The following is an 18,069-nucleotide window of genomic DNA, read 5'->3' on the forward strand; positions in this document are numbered from 1 at the left end:
TTGGCCCACCAATTTCAAGTCTTGGAGTTTCTACTGAGGAGTTGAATCAGGTGTTTGATCAAGAAGAGATAAGAAATGTGTACTAGTGGTGTACTTGCACTCGCCTTTGGTCTATGCTGCAAAACCTTGAATTATACAGTGCATTTTATGCCATTATAAGAGCAAAACTGAACTTTTTATATACAATTTATATCAGATTTTAGTTCTGATTTGAAACATTCAATGCATGAAAGAAAGTGAACTGACTTTCAGTGAAAGGGACTTTAATGACAACCCTTCAGTTGTTACTATATTGACAGTACAACACAGCCTCTTACACCTTACTGCAATTAAACTCACATAACAAAAACAAAGTTAGACTAGAGTTGGGAATTGATTCATTTTTGCGAATCAGTTCAAACATTTTCAATGCAGTGATTAAAAACTCTGTGAATGTTTACGTGACCACTAAAAATGTTGAAAGAGAAACGGTTTAGCTACGTATTTTTTAAGTCTTGTTAAATTGGTCCATAAAGTCATTCTTTGCGTTCATTTAGTGAAAAGTCTTAATTTTCCCTTGATTTTTACTGTATTTAACCTTTTAGCCATTTCAGATTTTTCAATGTGCATTTAAAAAACAGAAAAACATCAAGATGCAGTATCATTGATTTTCATTTGACATGACTTAAAAGCTTAAATCACTGCAATGGCCTCATCAAAAACTGTACATGGGTAATGGGAATACAAACAATGATTCATTTTGGAAAAAAAGCACAATCTGCTTTATTTCTCTCTTGAGATCATTTCCAATAAAAGGGCAAATATTATCACACATTTAATAGGATAAACAACACTGAGTGATAAATATCTGCAGGGAAAACAGACCCTTGAAAATAAATGTGAAAGAAAAGTGAGTAAATCCATTGCTGGCCCTTTAAATACAGGTCTAACAAAAGCAAAAGGGCAATAATGAGTCTGTACAGATATGCAGCAATCATCAAGAAGCAATGTTACCGTTGAAGGTGATGCGATCCAACAGCGCCAATGAACACCCAAACAAATAAACCTCTGAAATAACCATGAGCACTGCAGAAATCATTAAAAAAGGCATTTCAAATGTCCAACAGTTCACCCAAAAGGAAAAGAAGAGGTTGCATTTGCATTAATGCTCCAATATCAAACATGAACGAACATGTGCTGATGGTTCTAGTTCTGTACAGCTGTAGTGTAACGAAGCACCTTCAAAACCAACATTTCCTGTGAACTTCTGATCCCCATGAGCCCACAGAGACGGCAACATTTACAACACAAGCACTCATTCGCAGACATGACGCAGATGCATGTTTGGACCCCGATGGTTACAGATAGGCTGTTTATTGCTTGTGCAACCCTCGCACTCCTGTGACCAACCGACCGACAAAACAGAAACTCAAAGCTGAAGCTAAAGGGTTTCTTGACCAAATCAAATATAGATCAAACAACGTACTGTAACAATTTCCCATCAGCATTCCAGACAGCACAACAATCCCACTGACAATATCACAAACGTCCTCACATTACACAAGTGCCCATATATCCCCACCCGCCCTTATCACACCAAAAACAGAGCAAGCGCTTCTCAATGCTGCTGACTTTAACATGTTTATTCCACACACACACGCCACACCGCCGCCACTCAAGCACCATCATGCAACACCTTTAAGGATCAAATGTTGCTTTGCATTTACACAACACATGAAAAGCAGCAGTAAAATAAGAGAAAGGTGCATGTCCTCAAAATTGGGTTTGAAGTTTTTTTTTATTGAATAAAAGGTGTTTTTTTTAATAATAATAGCGCACATAGGCATGATTACTATATTTATATATATATTTTAAAAAAAAAAAAAAAAAGTTAAAACTCCATGGTACCCAGTAAAAATGACTAATGCCACACACCGCAGCTCTGGAGCTTCTGTTGATCTGCATGTCAATCAAAACCTTGAGTCCAATCAGCTGGCTCAGTTTGGCAATGTGGGCATGGAGACGCGAGAGCTGGAAGAGGAGATACGCTTCCTGTTTTTCAGTTTGCAGACTTTGATGGAGAGAGCGAGACACACCAGGGTTCATTTGCCACTTTTGTGAACCGTAATTCTTCACTTGAGAATGTCAAATAAAATGTAAATAAATAAAGCTGATCTTGGAAAGTCTGCGCAGAAGAGTCCAAAACTATTGTGTCTATTTATATATATATAGTTTACATTTATATATAGATATTCATATCTCTCTATGTGACGTCTATTATTAATGTGTTCTGATTGATTTGTGGAGTTGGTGATCCTGTGCGTCAGTTCCGGAGTACAGTGACAGAGAGAGAGAGAGAGAGAGAAGAGAAGAGAAGAGAGGAGGAAGAGAGAGGAGGTCCTACAGACAGCTGTGTCATGTGATCATGAGGTCCATTTATTAGGCTTTGCCTTCCTCCACTTTGACTGACTGTGGTTTGATGGCTCCGGTTCGAGCAGCTTTGACCTGTACTGAAGGCAGCTGCTCCTGGATCTTGCCGGGAATCACTGATGAGCTCTTGGCATCGCTGACGGCCTGACGCGCGTCACGCAGAGCCTTCACCTGCACCGAAAACAAGAGACCGGCTCAATACTGGAGCAGAACTTCAACACTGGCAGTCAAAGGACTTATGAAAACAACTGCTTCAAATGATTCCACTGTATAATACGCTGAACAGTCAACACATGAGAAGGCAATATATGATTAAGTCACACAGTCATTTTAGAATCATACGTGCCGTTTTTATAGATTTTAATTTTCCTGTGTTTTGTGCCATTAGACTGGTTTCTATAGTTCTTCCTCAGGATGAAACGGATGATCACATTTACTCTATGAATTTTTACATTGGCCCAATAAAATAGATAATTTCTTCTCTCAAAAAGTGAGGGGCACATTTTTGCCTTGTTTCTATACACAAACACACACATACATATACACATATATATTTTCATTTGTTTTTTTAATACGCTGCTGGAAAACAGAACATTAAAATGGATGAAAACATATATTGGTTGTATAATATATTCCTTAAAAAAGGGGGGGGGGGGGAAATAATACTACATTGAACAAATACTAATACTGTTGTAGAAACACTACAACATAGTAATTATTTGTTGGTTTCTTAAAATTAAACCAAACGTTTATTTTGGCAGGTTGTAGTGAAGATGAAACTCATTCAAGTATGAAGAACATGTAGACTTATTAGCAACACACGTGATTATCTAGATATACGCTTAACACAAAAAAAAGTTTTAATGCTAACATTGATTTATTACCCAGCCCTTATCAAGCTGCTATATAACCCAGCTTCACTTGAGAGACACAACAAACCTCCATCATTAGACAAAGCTTCATCTTTACAGATTAGCATTTTGGTTTTGATATAAACGTGATCTAAAAAAAACATCATAAAGCATGACAAGAAGAAGAAAGTGCATGAGATGCCATTACCTATGCTCACAGTGGGTGGCTCACCTTCACACCATCCTCAGGACCCTTCACGTTTGGGTCAGGGTTGGAGGGGGGTGTGCTGTGGGGCGGATCGCGCCCAGGGCTGGGATAAGGTGGCGAACGGATGATGACGGTTTTGTTGACCTGCATGACGGGCCGTTGGATGGGGTTGGGGAAGGGACCACTGGTGGGGGGCCTCATATGCATGACCATACTGCCCTGAGGAGCAGACATCTGCAGCATCAGACAGCAAATGAATGTGTTAGCCATGTGTAACGTGTCCTCTCGGGTCAGCGTTAGGGACAGAAATGAGCCCTACCTGCTGTGTGTAATGTCCTGGGAGAGAGACGACCGCTGCAGTGGCTCCTGGGCCAGAGGGTTTCCCACTAGGACTGGCTGAACCGGGTCTGAGGAGAAAGACAGTCCAACACAAGACCTCATGAGTGAACACAGACGCTTGCCCTTATTCCTGTGACTAATAAACTCTAAGACCATTTGTGAATGTTTTAGAATGTAGTCTTTTGTTATTAAAACAGTAAAACAAAATAGAAATTTGCAGTATATGGTGTTAATCACGGTACTTATAAATCATTTTCACACACACAATTGTGACATAACTTTTCACAGCAGATTGTTCACACAAATGACCTCTAAATGAGGAAAAAAAAAAAAAAAAAAAAAAAAAAAGCGTTACTGTTAAATTGACAATTTGACACACTGGCCCTTTATGACTCCTGCAAAGCAAAAACGTGTACAGCATTGCTGAATTCAGATATAAAAAGGAATTTACAATATGGAATGTCTCAACATGGAAAATCTCAGAATTTATCAAAATGTGGATGAATAAATCAAAAGTAAGGCTGCACACAAAGTATGCAACTTCTTTACATTACAACCCACCAAAATGAAAGACTGGCTTAAAGGATAGTTCACCCAAAAATGAAAATTTTGTCATTAATTACTCACCCTCATGCCGTAAGACCTTTGTTCATCTTCAGAAGACAAATTAAGATATTTCTGATGGAATCTGAGAGCTCTCTGACCCTCCCATAGACAGCAAGGATATTACCACGATCAATATACTGAATGTTAACAGCGCTGATAACATTGATTACATTCTGGGGTACTCTCAAAAATGGCGGAAGACTGTAACACGGGGAGAAGAATTGCTGAATAAATTATATTGTTTTCTTTGCGCACAAAATGTATTCTTGTAGCTACGTAAAATTATGGTTGAACCCCTGATGTCACATGGACTATTTTACCAATGTCCTTGGTACGTTTCTGTGCCTTGATCGTGGTAATATCCTTGCTGTCTATGCAGGATCAGAGAGCTCTCCGATTCCATCAAAAATATCTTAATTTGTATTCCGAAGATGAATGAATGTCTTACGGTTTGGAACGACATGAGGGCGAGTAATTAATGACAAAATTTTCATTTTTGGGTGAACTAACCTTTTAAATTGAAGTAATAAACATATTTCTGTTGTACAATAAAATATACTTATCAAAAGCAATACAGGAATTTTTCCATCTGTTTTAATTTTAACAGTAAACCTTTGATGTGCAACACTATCATAAAAAGGAAAGGAACTGTTCAAATTTAATTTGAAAAAAGAAGGGGGGGGGTAGGTCGACGAAGAAGACCAACACGAACACTTCATAGTGTGACTGCAGCTTACTGTTCTGCAGGTTGAGTTTGTGCACTGTCCACTCACCTGTAGGAGCCACTGGGCATTCCAGGTGAATGGTTGGGCTTATCAGAGAACTGAAATCCCTTCATGTCCATCTGGGAAGGCTGCAGAAAGAACATGATTTATCAGAGGTGTGTCAACACGCAGGAAGAGATTTGATGGCAGTTATTTCCTGAAGCACAGGCTCTCACCTCCCTGCTGCCGCTCATGACGGTTGGCTGGGATCCGGGAGGCATCATGCGGCGTGGAGCTCCCACAGACAGGTTCTGGTTCTGCTGGAGCTGGATGGACTGGGGCAGGATGAGGTGCTGCTGGGCCGAGCCGTAGCGCAGCTGAGATCCAGGCATTGGCATGGTCACCTGAAAACACACAGCAATCAGTCAATGTACACAGCCTTGAACTACAAATTCTGAATAAAGCAAATTCAAACTGCATTTGAAGCTGGTGACTGTATATTAATGCCCGACCCAAATCATTTTACTTCTATAACTGCATATGCGTTTATGTAGTTGAACACTGCTGTCTTATGGCTTTCACAGAACTTGCCTGAATGAGCTGAGAGTCCATGAGCTGTGACGTGCCCATCCCAGCCGCCTGATTCATGGGCCCATCGTACACCAGCGGCTGGCTGCCATTCATGGGCTGGTAGTGAGACCCAGACTGCGATTTGACCATGTCTGACGGCTGCATGCCAGGAAATGCAGAGTATGGCCCTTTGAGAGGAGCTCCACCAGAGAGCACCATGGGACTAGGCTGAGACAGGTTTGGGTGCATGTACACCTGAGACCTGTAACAGAGGTCCAGCATTATTAGTGTGGTCAATTTCACCAACTTAGAGCAGACTCAATGTTGTTTGACAGAGAGGATTTAACATTTATAAAAGGATCAGATATTACATAACCAATATCCGATCAAGGAAAAATAGTTTAAATACAGGAAAATGTGTCAGTAAAACTGATTATCTGCCTCTCTCTACACTTAAACCAATTACTGTCAATCTCTACATTTAAACAGATTATCTGTTTCCCTCTACACTTAAACCGATTATCATCAGTCTTTAGATTTAAACCGATTATCAGTCAATCTCTGGATTTATTCCAGTAAATCTACTAAATTGTCATTCCATGATTCACTCCTGAAACTATGCATTAAATCAGTCGTGGCTAAATTTGTTTAGTAGCTTTAATAAGCCTCTACAGTAAGTTACTATTAGCACTCTGTGTTCTATGTTTTTTTGTATCTTTGCTTAAAAAAAATGTAATGTAAAATATCAGTAATGAAAAGCAAATGTTCACTTAAATGAAAAATATTTAAAAGCTACATGCTATTTATAATGCGTAATTTACTTTATTAGCATTAATACTTCAATTTTTATATGATTTTGATTTTAAATAGTTCAATTAAAGAGGAGTGTGTTCCTACAGTTTACACACTATGGTACCGATAAGAGTGAAAGTTTACTTGAATTGACATGGACTACTGAAACTTTTGTTATGACAACACCACTAGTGTACGATACAGTAGAAAAGGATTCTTTTTTGTCTTTGTCCATATTCTCTAGATTGCATGTCAGCATAGAAGAAGTTGTATACCGCAGTTATTGATTTCAACTGTTTTAGGAGAAACTTTTTGCAATGGCATGAGACTTAGTGTAGAAGAGCAGTAGACAAATACTGAATGAAACTGAATGATAGTAACCGTGACTGAGGCGTGTGAATTACCTGAAGGGAGTGATAGAGCTGAACATCTCTTGAGACTGAGAGACAGGCAGAGCTCCTCGCAGACCCAGCTGAGCCTGAGCCTGTAGAGACGTGTGCAGGGAGATAGGGATCTGCTGAGGGGTGGCCTGAACACACAAACAAACAAACACAGGTTATTCACATGCACATAGATCCAATGAATGAAGTACCCTATGAAGTAGAGCTGGGTAAAAAAAATAAATAATAATTTCTCGATTTTAATCAATTCTCATTTTTACGAAACGATATCGATTCTTAAACCCCAAGAATCGGTTAGTCTAGCCTGTTTTCAGTTAATGGACGGAACATTGAAGGGCACCTCCCATCCAATAAATCGCAATAACTATAAGCATTGTGCTTTGGTACTTTTAATACGAAACAAAGTCTCAGATTTCAAATTCTGTCCATTGTATTGCAGTATTCAAACAATAAATGCAGTTTTGGCGCCGTTTAATGTGGAGTGACAGATCGCTGTAGCGTCTCAATTCAATAAAAGCAGCAGCACGAGGCGCAAGTGAACTGAATATCTCCTCCACATTAATACCAGTTTCAACACAAAATAAACATGACTAAACATCCGACCGCAACTTTACAATCCGTATCCTGTCTAATGTAATCGCTTAATCAGTGTTTCAGCCACGCAAAGACGTCAAAATAACGGTTTCATAATATCGAATCGCAGAGGTGAAAAGTAACGAATTACATTTACTCGTGTTACTGTAATTGAGTAGCTTTTGTGTGTACTTCTACTTTTTAAAAGTAATTTTTAAAAACTGTAATTTTACTTAAGTATATTTTGTTTGAAGTATTGTACTTTGCTACATTTTAATTACGGAGTAAAAAAAAAAAATCTAAATTAAAAAAAGAAAAAGAAAAATATAAAACCGTTCCCTGGAAACTAATGCAATAAATAATGGGCAGGAGAAAAAACTGGCGCTAAAATCACAAGAAAGATGCAGACGGACAAGACATTATGGTGCAGACCCAGCTGAAAATGAAACGCATTTTCAGTTGAAGGGCATTTTCATAATTTTCAGTTGAAGGGCAACAAGAGAAGCAATTAAGACTTCACTGCTTTCCTAGCGATAAGAGGAGGAGAAAAGAATGGGAAGATGCCTGTGGACGAATAAAACTTCCTTAAGACCCGCTTCTTTGTTCTCTCCACTTAGCCCTGATGCTTTTGAGGCTTTTAGTAGACCACAGCTATTGAAAGAGCTTACTAACGGCTGAGACAAGAAACGCTAGATGCCATCCTGTTAGCATGTAAACATGCCGACGCTAATCATGACACCGCGGCCACTGGAGGCGTTTCTCAGTGCGGATTTCACTCGAGATCCAGAGGCGTTTAGACCCCTTGTGGGAAATCGAAGGTACAGCATTTGGTTTAAGCCTATGATTATCTCCTTCTCCACCTGTAAGCTCTTTCAATAGCTGTGGTCATCATACCAGTATTTTATTTTCTGAGTTGTGGTAAAAATAGCAATAGGAAGCGGCAGTAGCTCAATGAGTGCAACCATTTTACGTCATCAAAATAATGGCACACCCCATAGTCCAAAATATGTATAAAACGATGCTTTTATGGGTTTTCTATTACATATTTCAGTAAGAGACATCATTTACAATATATTAAGCCATACAAGTCTTAATACTTTTGAGTTTTGAAATACTTTGTCTAAAGATTTTAGAGAATATTTTTCTGACTTTTATTTCATATGTCAGACTTTACAGGGTTATACTCCCAGTAGTTTGTGATGACTGGATAGGAATTGCTGCAGATTTCTGTATGCCTGGGAATCACTTATTAATAAAGCACAATTTACTAGTGTACAAACATCTTCAATAAAACCAAAACATGTTTAGAGACCTGCAGTCATAACTGATATTTCCAGCATGCGGAGCTCCTGCCCGCAAGACCTCTTTCAAAACAGCAGAATAACCCACATTTGAGACAGTCATTATAAAACCTGTGGAGAGTGAAGACAATGTGTACCTGCTGGTAACTGGGCTGCTGAGTCAAGGGCGGCACGAGCCGCGGCTGACTCTGGAACACATGACCGTCCAGATACAGAGGAGGGATGTGACTGCCTGTGATACACACAGATCACAACAGATTTTAGAGCCATGCATAGCCACCGCATGCAACAGAGTCTGAGAGAATGATTAGACAGCTGACCTTGCATGGAGACAGAAGGAGCAACAGACGCCACAGGCATGGGGGGCATGGACACTCCGCCAAAGGAGCTGTAGCTGACGCCGCTGGAGGAGCCCACGCTGCAGGCGGGCTGAGCGCCGGAGCCGGCACTTCCTGGGGAGCCCTGCTCCGGGAGAGCCTGAGAGTTCTCCCACGCCTTACGAGCCGACTCCATCTGAGACCACAGAGAAATATGCTGGTGAGGGACACTGATGGAGTGTTCGGAAATGACAGCAAAGATGACGTGACCCGTGTTTCAGCTGCTCAGGATTTAGCACATTGTTAGTTCACTCGATCATTTATTTCTTTTAATGCAGATCAAGTTCATCAAGAAAAAGAAATATGTTGGCGTGAGAAAGCCTGTCCAGAAAGATTTCAGTACTTTTAAAAGCTTTACCTTTGGAGGCATGTATGATTTTATTTCTTCTGTTGAACACAATGGAAGATATTTTGAAGAACGTTGGTAACCAAACTCTATCTCGATTTACTTCTGCAGTACGGAAAAAAATGGAAGTCAATGGAAACCAGAAACTCCTTGGTTTCACACATTCTTCAAAATATCTTCTTTTGTGTTCAACAGAAGAAAGAAAACTATTTAGATTTGGAACAACCTGAGCTAATACACTACCAATACTGCAAAACACTGCTAAAACGTTTTACAATGTAGCATGTTAATATTTAGCTTGCAAACATTTTAACATGAAGATAGCATGTTTTACGATGCCGTTAGGTTTTTTTGTTTTTTTTGTTTACTGTTTGGACTTTTAAATATGAACTTACTTTGTCTGTTAATATGCTTATAGTTTGTTACTCAGATGCAGGCAGTGCGCTGAATGAGACAAAACAGTAATAGGCCTATAGCCAAAACCACCGCATATAGTCGCTTTTTAGTGTAAGTTAGATGTATATTGATTTTAATCAGACGATGTTGCAATTATAAATCAGGATTTAAGGAGTATAGTGAGAGTGATTCCTGGTTAATGTAGTATTAATGGGTCGTGTTTACCATTTATACTTGTTTTATGTAGGCAGCTTTATTGGGCATTCAGTTGTATTACAGTATGTGACAGTTCATAGAGTAGAACAGATCCGAAGTGCCAAAACTCATCTGAATGCAAACTTGACACAATGACGTCATAAATATGCAAATTAACATGACATCACCTGCCGCCACAAGTCTCACAAAATCCTGTGGGAAACACTATTCATTTGGTTTAACAAATTGTTAGCATGTTTTAGCATGTTACTAACAACTGAATATGCTGAAAGCATGTTTTGCCATACTGTTAGCATGTTTTAACAGAATGATAACATTTTACCATACTGTTAACACTTTAACATGAATCTAGAATGAAAAAATTACAGCAACGTTTTAACATGTTGCTAACAATTTAACATGTTAGCATGTTTTAACATTTACAAGCTATTGTTGACATTCTGACATTAAACTAGCATGAGACAAACAGTTTTGCTATGCACTAAAACAAGTTTTAATGTTATGAGGTGTCATTAGAATGTTTTAGCATATCCTGTGCTAGACTAGGCATGCGACGGGCAGACAGAATGTGTGCTGTCTCTCAAATCTTAAAGTATCTGGAAGAACCCTTAAGGTCATGGAGAGCCATCAACCCAAGCAATGATGCGGCGGTAAGCGTTACCTTGAGTGTGAGGTCCGCAGTAGGGAAGCTGATGGGGTTGAGGTTAATTCCGGGCTGCAAGTGGTCTCTGCGGAGCATCGGGATGGCTTGAGTCAGGCCAGCCTGTGCACACACATTAATAACAGTATAAATGCTCAATGCTTCTTTACACAAAGCTGACAATGTAAATGCTGTGTGCAGAGCTATTGTACGCACATTCCCAGCAAGCTTGGTGACGGGATTGGACACAGGCACTGGCGTGGACACTGGAGGAAGGCTAAAGTCAGAATCCTTTGCGCTGACACCAAACTCGATTGGCGGCACAGGAATGACGTGGTCCACGTGAATATCCACTCCATTGACGGGAGTGATGGGTCCCTCCAGACGCTCCATGGCCTCCGATCCCTTGCGGTTCTTCAGCGAACGCTCATTGCCAATGGGGCCCGGTTTGTGTTCTTTACTCTGCTCAGGCCCCGCATCTGAATCCTGGAGGACAGAACAGTGGGACATTAGTCTCAAGCTCAGCTCACTGACTGAGGCACACAAAAATATTTGCTTGGAAAAGAACAACCTGTACCTCTGAATTGGGTTCGCTTCCTGTGTAGGAAACCTGCTTTGTCCATGAATCGCCACCTGACGACTGGACAGTCAGAGCTTCAGGAGGATAACAAAGTCATTTAGAATCAGTCTTTTAAATAATAATATACTTGATATCGGGTGTTATCAGTATTACCTGTGCTGTTCGTCTCCCAGATCTCTGTTCCCAAGTTGTTGGTGGAGAGCGTCTCCTCTGGCTGCTCGATGGACAGGCTGCCTTGCTTCTTGGCAAAACGGGGTGGCATTTTCGATGCAATTGTTCTATTCTTTACCGAACCCTTCATGTACACAAACCAAATAACTACAATATCCACTCAGGAGATACTTTATACAGTTAAATAACTGAAGATATCATCTTTCTGGTTATCAGATGTCTGTCTAAACATCAGGGAAGAGAGGCCATGATTACTTACTGGAGGACCCTGATCCTTCCTCCTGCGATCGTCATCCTGTGGGCGGCGTTGTTTTTTGGACAGAGCATCCTGGAAAACCTCTGGACTGGGTACAGAAGCTCCTGAGTCACTCTCAACTGCGAGGAAACACAAGCGACAGCTCCTTCAGATCCAGTACTGAAGAACACCATACAAGTCACACTTGAAAACAAATGATGTCTACCATTTTTTCTCATTTTTAGCATTGAACCGTTAAATTGAGTAACTCTTTACAGTTCAGAGTTAATTTACCATATGGCTATGAAGTAGCACAAGTCGATATCCCTTTGTCACGATCTTAAAAAAATAAACTTTCAAACTATTAACAGAGACTTTGAACTGCTTCTAAACGTGCTCCTGGAAGGCCAATGTCCTGAAGAGCTCAGCTTCAACCTTCAACACACTTGCCTGGAAGTTTCTAGTAATCCTGAGGACCTTGATCAACTAGTTTAGATGTTTTTAATCAGGGTTGCTGAATTATTCCTCATTTGCACTGTGGCGACATTACCACCAGAGGAGTGCATTAGTTTAAAAACGACGAGTTTATCAACCTTAATGATAGAAGTGCCTCTCCAATACAGAATAAACAACCACTTTTGACTTACTTGGGTAAGTGTTCAGGTCATATTGGGACAGTGGTTCTGTCATGTCCCCCTTCATGTTTCTGGGCTTCAAGTCTTTCTCTAGGATCTTTCCTGTTGCTTCCACCGCGCCTGTGTCGTCATTTTGCTCCACGCTGTACACAGATGCCGAGCTCAGGCCGGCGACTGAATCTTCTGGAACTCTGCACAGAGCGAATTAAGCCACATTCATAGTGTGACTTTCATAAATGGTACTGTTTTTTCATATCAATATGCTTAACTTATGTTCTGAAGAAACATACCGTTTGCTGCTGGAAGCAACACCGTTCTGCCAACTCTCGTTTCTACCAGAGGAACCTGCACTAGACTGCGTGTCCGTTGAGCGGCTCATCTTGTTTTCCATTACAGATGTGTCACTTTTCCGGTTCTGTCTGTCGACTACTGGCCGTTGGCTAGAAAAGCTCCGCTTGGAGAGCTCTCTCTTCTCAGAGCCAGGTTCTCCGTGACCTGCATCTGTGAGCGTGTCGCCATGCTGCCCCCGTTTCTCCCTCCAGTCGCTGAAATCGCTGTTTTCAGAGCCGGTTTCCCAGTCCTCGCCCTGACTCTGACCCGTGATCTCCTGTGCCCTTCCCCCAGAGTAGTGGTTGGGCCAGTGCTCCTCTGGACCCTTAGAACGACCCGGCCACTGATTGGCAACATCTCCATTAACATATTCCTCATTATTCCACTGACCTCCTCCTTCACGCTCTTGACGCAGACGCCTGAAGCGTGGGGGCTTATCCTGGCGTGGGGGACGCCGCCTTCTAAGGGGCCGGTTGTCGGGATTATCATTATCAAGGTAGTAACCTCCATCTCTGTCCTCGATGCCATTCTCTACAAAGGAGCCTGTAAATTTAGGGGGGTACTTCAGGGGCTCCCGTTCCGACGAGCGTTTGGAATAGGAGTCTGCACCGAAGTTGTAGCCGTTCTCCTGTGCAGGGGTGCTTCCGAACTGGGTTCCTCTCCCTCTCCATGTCGAAATGTCCCTTGAGCCAAATCCACGGTTGTATCCAGCATTAAGGCGAGGGGGCAATGACCTTCCAAACACTCGAGCTGATTTCGTCTTGTCCCTGGAATCGCTGTTGCCACTCTGATCATCAGTGTAGACCTTGTTTGATCTCCACGACTCCTTGTCAGCTCTCTTGACCTCTCCAGACACAGGATATGAAGCCTCTCCATTCTCAGTGGCCTTCTGGCGTGGGCGCTTGGGCTGCTCCTCGTATTCTGAGGCCTCGCTATGCGTCTCGCTCACGTTGCGTCTACGGGGTTTGCCTCGCTGCAGATCTTCACTCCTGAACTCTCGAGCACCACGTCCTCGCGCAGGCCTCTGTGTGCCTGCGCTACTGTAGGCTCCTCTGTTGCCGTCGCTCCGTCCTCCACGAGCACCACCACGAGAGTTGAACTCTCTAAAGCCCCTGCCACGTCCACGACCCGCTCCCCTAGCCCCAGCGAACGCCTGCTCCTCATCAATGAATATCCAGTTGTTGCGGCGAGGTGCTGGTGGATCCCTGCTGTCAGAGCAGTCCACAGACTGACACTTGGTACTATCCCAGCAGTTCTCTTTGTGTGAATCTTCAAGCAAGTTGCTCGTTTTCTCCACCTTCGGAGCTTCCACTTGTTTCTCTTCAGGAGAGGGAGCAGGTGGTGGGGCAGAGTGCCTGTTAGACAGAAGTGGAGCATCTTTCTTCAGGTCATAGACATTGGTAACCACTTCCTTTTCCAGCCTGTATGGGACAGTCTTCTCTTCCGGGTCAGTTTTGGGTTTCTCATTCTCTTTGTCTTCAACCTTCAAGGGCTTCAGCACAGGTTTCTTGATGGGTCCCGTCCTTCTAAGGGTTCTACCACTGGACTCAGATGGCTGGCTAACGCTACTGCTGCTGCTCGAACCGTGATCGGACCACTGGGCCTGACTGCTGCCGTCTTTCCTCAGACTACCCATGTCTTTCCTCCAAAAATCTGAGTCGTAGCTCTTCTCTTTGCTGTTGAAGGCCTCGTCACGGGTATCAAGGTCTTCTTTCTGATGTCTACAAGAGGAGACGTCCCTGTGCTCGCTGTCTCCAGGATGAGTTCTGCTGAGTATTAATGGTTGATGGGCTACTTCATGGGAAACATCTCGCTGCGAACCGAGTGACACGTCTGAGCCTCTGCCTTGGCGGAAGCCTTGATGGGGCAGATCCTCTGCTGGACTGTCTGCGCGGTCATGACCTCGATCTTCATACGAGTCGTGTCTGGAGCATGACTGGTCACTCCTGTCATCCGCCTGAGCCCTGTCGCAATTCTCGTGCTGTCTCTGGTAGGGTGGGGTGAAACTGCGTGCAGATGAGTAGCTGTCTTGGTTCCACACTTGATAAGGCTCAGTGGAAGGAGCCCTCCTCTCCTGATGCATGCTGGGATGGCAGCCTTCATCAGAGGTGGAACCAGGGCTATTCAGGTGATCCTGTTGAATGACAGGTTTCACCAAACCTTGAAAATAAAGAAGTTAAATTTAATTATTACAATATAAACATAACGGTATAAAAATGAGCCATATATCACCATGCAGAACTCATGATACTAAGTTATTGTAGCTGGTTGTATACCCTTGGTATTACTAAATGTTTGCTAACGTGTTTTTAAGGAGCATTGTTGTGGTCACTAAAGTACTGTAGGTAGTTGCAAGGAGCAGAGTTTCTCAAATGGGGGCTTGTGAAGCCTTGGGGTTTCATAAGTTTATGAAAAGCCAATAACTACATCAAAGCAAAACTAAAATACATACATTGAAATTTTGTTCAATCAATTGTAAAGCTCTATCAATATCAAGTCTGAATCTCTGCATGTTTCAGAGTGAAGCACAGCACTGTTTATTCACAAGCAGTTCATGGTCTTGGAACAGCTCGATCAGTTTGCAGTAAAAGCTGCACCACCCAAAATCTAATTGTGCATTTGGGAAAAGCATTTTGCGCACTCACATAATTCACAACATTTCTGTAGACAAGTTTTCTGAATGTTATAATAAGGGCCTATAGAATAAGAAACATTTATAAACCTTTTAAAGTAGTAATATATTAGTCTTCATTTTTTAATTGAAACTATAAATTTAAAATAATAAAAACAAAAAGAATATTAAAATAATAGCCTGGATGTTTCAGCAACAGGAATACAAGACATTTTCTTATGAGATTAAACATGCAAATGTGGTGTTAAGATATTAACACATCAACTCAAATTCTTGGGAGCTTCAGATGAATAATTTCTGTCAAAGGGGTTAAACTGACATAACAGTTTGTGAATGTCTGGCTTACTGAATCAAGTTAAGAGTTCACTCATCATATTTTGAAGTTTAATATTTATTATTAAAGTTTTGATCGTATTACTATAAATAATAGTGATGCTTGACTTGGAAAACACCACTAAATAGGGAGGATGTTGTAATTTACCAGATGAGTGAACGCCAGGAGGGTAGAAATCCACTGGAGAACATCCCTGTGCCATGCGGGGATCCATGTAGGGAGGCATCATCATCCAGCGCGGGTCAAAGCCCAGGACATGAGGAGGGTAAAATCCTCTCTGTGGGTGAGCAGAGCTGGACTGGGCGGGGTGACCCGACTGCTGCCATGGCGCCATCTTATACACCTGCTCCTAGAAACAACAGAAAAAAAAAGACTCCTCTATAAAATGAAAGCATACAGTATATATTAGGGCTAGGGATGTTCATTTTAACCGTTTAACCGTTAACCGACCGATAATAATTTTGACCGATTAATACAATCAGTTAACTGGTTTAAAGTCACTTATTTATTTATTTTGTTCAGTAATTTATCAAGTTATTTTAAAAGGTTTACTACACGGTCAAAATAATCTACGTGTATAAAAACACAAAACAAAAAAAACGATTTTTAGAGAGATAAAAAAAAAAAAAACATAAGTCGCATTTTATTATTTCATTCAGAAATAGGCCGACGCGAATTACAAATATTATAATAAACACTGTAAACATAGCTATGCTATTTTAGTTCCCCTCACTCCACAACAAATTCTTTCAATTAACAGTAGGCTATTTAGAAAAGAACAAGAATTAAAAATGTAAGAAGCTATAGCGACAAACCAAAACGAATTAAGGCTAAAACGAAACTGAAACCAACGTTCGACACAAAATCGAATGTTTCCGTATTCGCGTTGTATTTGAATGCCAAAATATTATTTACCTTTTATGCATAGGCCTACTTCACTCGCGTTCCAATATCTACGTAAAACAAAATGTTTTGCATAACTTCACGGCGGTACGGTGATAAAGTTTAACGGCACAGATTTTACTACATATTTAAACTGAGCAGTGTTTTTTTTTTTTTTTCCTCCTTCCATATGTTTGACTTATTGTTTTTTTATAATGATAATGAAATGCATGCGGCGCACTAACAGTGGAAGCAAATACTCCTTTTAGTCATGAAGATAATCGGAATTGTAAAAGGTTAGGGTTGTTTGCTGCTTTTTGCGTATGTAAAATTAATCCCAGGAAAAGAAATGTTAGTATTTTTAACGGGTCACAGACGCTTATTCTAATTTAATTTTAGTTCTAATTTAAAATAATCTTGTCGGTTAACGGTTAATAATCGGTTAACAAGCATCGGTTGTCGGTTAGGAAAAATAACCGAAATGAACATCCCTAATTAGGGCTGTGACGGTGGCAGATTTTTACCACTGCGGTGGTAATGGACCAACTACCGGCGGTGACACGGTGTTATATATAATTTTGAAACAAAAAATAAATGCGGGTGCAGCTCAAACATCTATTAACAAACGAACGTGTTCATTTTAGCACTTCAGTCAGTGAACATGGCAACACACAGCCTGCAAAACACCAGGATATCAAAGTAATACAGTTAAGAAAGTACCCTAAATAATTCGTAACAACTTCAATCACATGCTGGAAAATCTGCATTGGCCTGATAACAATTAAAACGTAAACACTACTGCTTAAGCCTACCTTGGCTTTTATATAATGATAGATTTAAAATTCTTTGACAGAAAAACAAACACGTTGATATTGTCTGGTTTAAGGGAGGACCTCATTGGCGTTACGATGTTTCCAGCCGCACTGAACACGCGTTCAGATGGTGTGCTTGTTGCGCAAAAGCATTTTAAGCAACCGTGGCCAGGTATCTTGCCTCATTATTCCACCACCAAACAAGCTGGTCTTCACTGGCCTCCTATTGCAAATAGTAATTGGAAACGGCTCTTGAGATATGAAGTGCTCGCCCATTTAACACAATGCGCCGCACCGCAACAGCTAAAGTTGCCTACACTGGACGTGACAAAGCGACCGTTAAAAATCATCTGAACTTTGTGTCAGCATGTCATAAATAAAACAAGGCATCAGTTTACTGTCGGGGATTAGTCGTGCCGTGCCGCATCCAGTGTAGACAGCATCACTGATTATAATGTATTGAGTTCTGTTGTATTTTGTCATGCAGCGCAGCGCCTCTCGTGTCCGGTGTGTAGACGGTGTAAAGGAAATGCCATGTATGGCATTTGAGGTAATTTGTGAATTAACAGTCTAAATAAAACAATTTACAGCTAAATGGTATGCTATAAATACAGAATTCTATTGCAACGGTTACTATTGTTGCACTTGTATACAAAACTTTGTATTTTATGCTTGTTATAGAGTGTGTGACGTGTCACGCATTACTGCCGGTGTCAATCAACCGTGACG

General features: G+C 41.1%; 1 protein-coding gene across 3 annotated transcripts in view; it reads right to left on the reverse strand.

Annotated features, from left to right (window-relative positions):
• Positions 1-246: 246 nt before the first annotated feature.
• prrc2b (proline-rich coiled-coil 2B) overlaps positions 247-18,069 on the reverse strand; it is a 37,173-nt gene continuing 19,350 nt past the window's right edge. The window contains exons 14-30 of one of the 3 annotated variants that reach the window (XM_058775673.1): positions 15,794-15,995; positions 12,641-14,840; positions 12,363-12,541; positions 11,740-11,855; positions 11,463-11,604; positions 11,307-11,383; positions 10,946-11,215; positions 10,751-10,852; positions 9,075-9,267; positions 8,892-8,986; positions 6,884-7,008; positions 5,709-5,949; positions 5,354-5,521; positions 5,187-5,266; positions 3,788-3,875; positions 3,493-3,687; positions 247-2,580 (exon numbers count right to left, since the gene is read on the reverse strand). In XM_058775673.1, coding sequence (XP_058631656.1) covers positions 2,419-2,580; positions 3,493-3,687; positions 3,788-3,875; positions 5,187-5,266; positions 5,354-5,521; positions 5,709-5,949; positions 6,884-7,008; positions 8,892-8,986; positions 9,075-9,267; positions 10,751-10,852; positions 10,946-11,215; positions 11,307-11,383; positions 11,463-11,604; positions 11,740-11,855; positions 12,363-12,541; positions 12,641-14,840; positions 15,794-15,995 — 4,635 coding nt within the window. In that variant the 3' untranslated portion in view covers positions 247-2,418. Of the gene's footprint in view, positions 2,581-3,468; positions 3,703-3,787; positions 3,876-5,186; positions 5,267-5,353; positions 5,522-5,708; positions 5,950-6,883; positions 7,009-8,891; positions 8,987-9,074; positions 9,268-10,750; positions 10,853-10,945; positions 11,216-11,306; positions 11,384-11,462; positions 11,605-11,739; positions 11,856-12,362; positions 12,542-12,640; positions 14,841-15,793; positions 15,996-18,069 lie in introns of all 3 variants that reach the window. The other 2 variants (XM_058775672.1, XM_058775674.1) reach the window with 2 other exon arrangements.

Source organism: Onychostoma macrolepis, chromosome 05, assembly GCF_012432095.1.
Source record: "Onychostoma macrolepis isolate SWU-2019 chromosome 05, ASM1243209v1, whole genome shotgun sequence".
Lineage (NCBI taxonomy): Eukaryota > Metazoa > Chordata > Actinopteri > Cypriniformes > Cyprinidae > Onychostoma > Onychostoma macrolepis.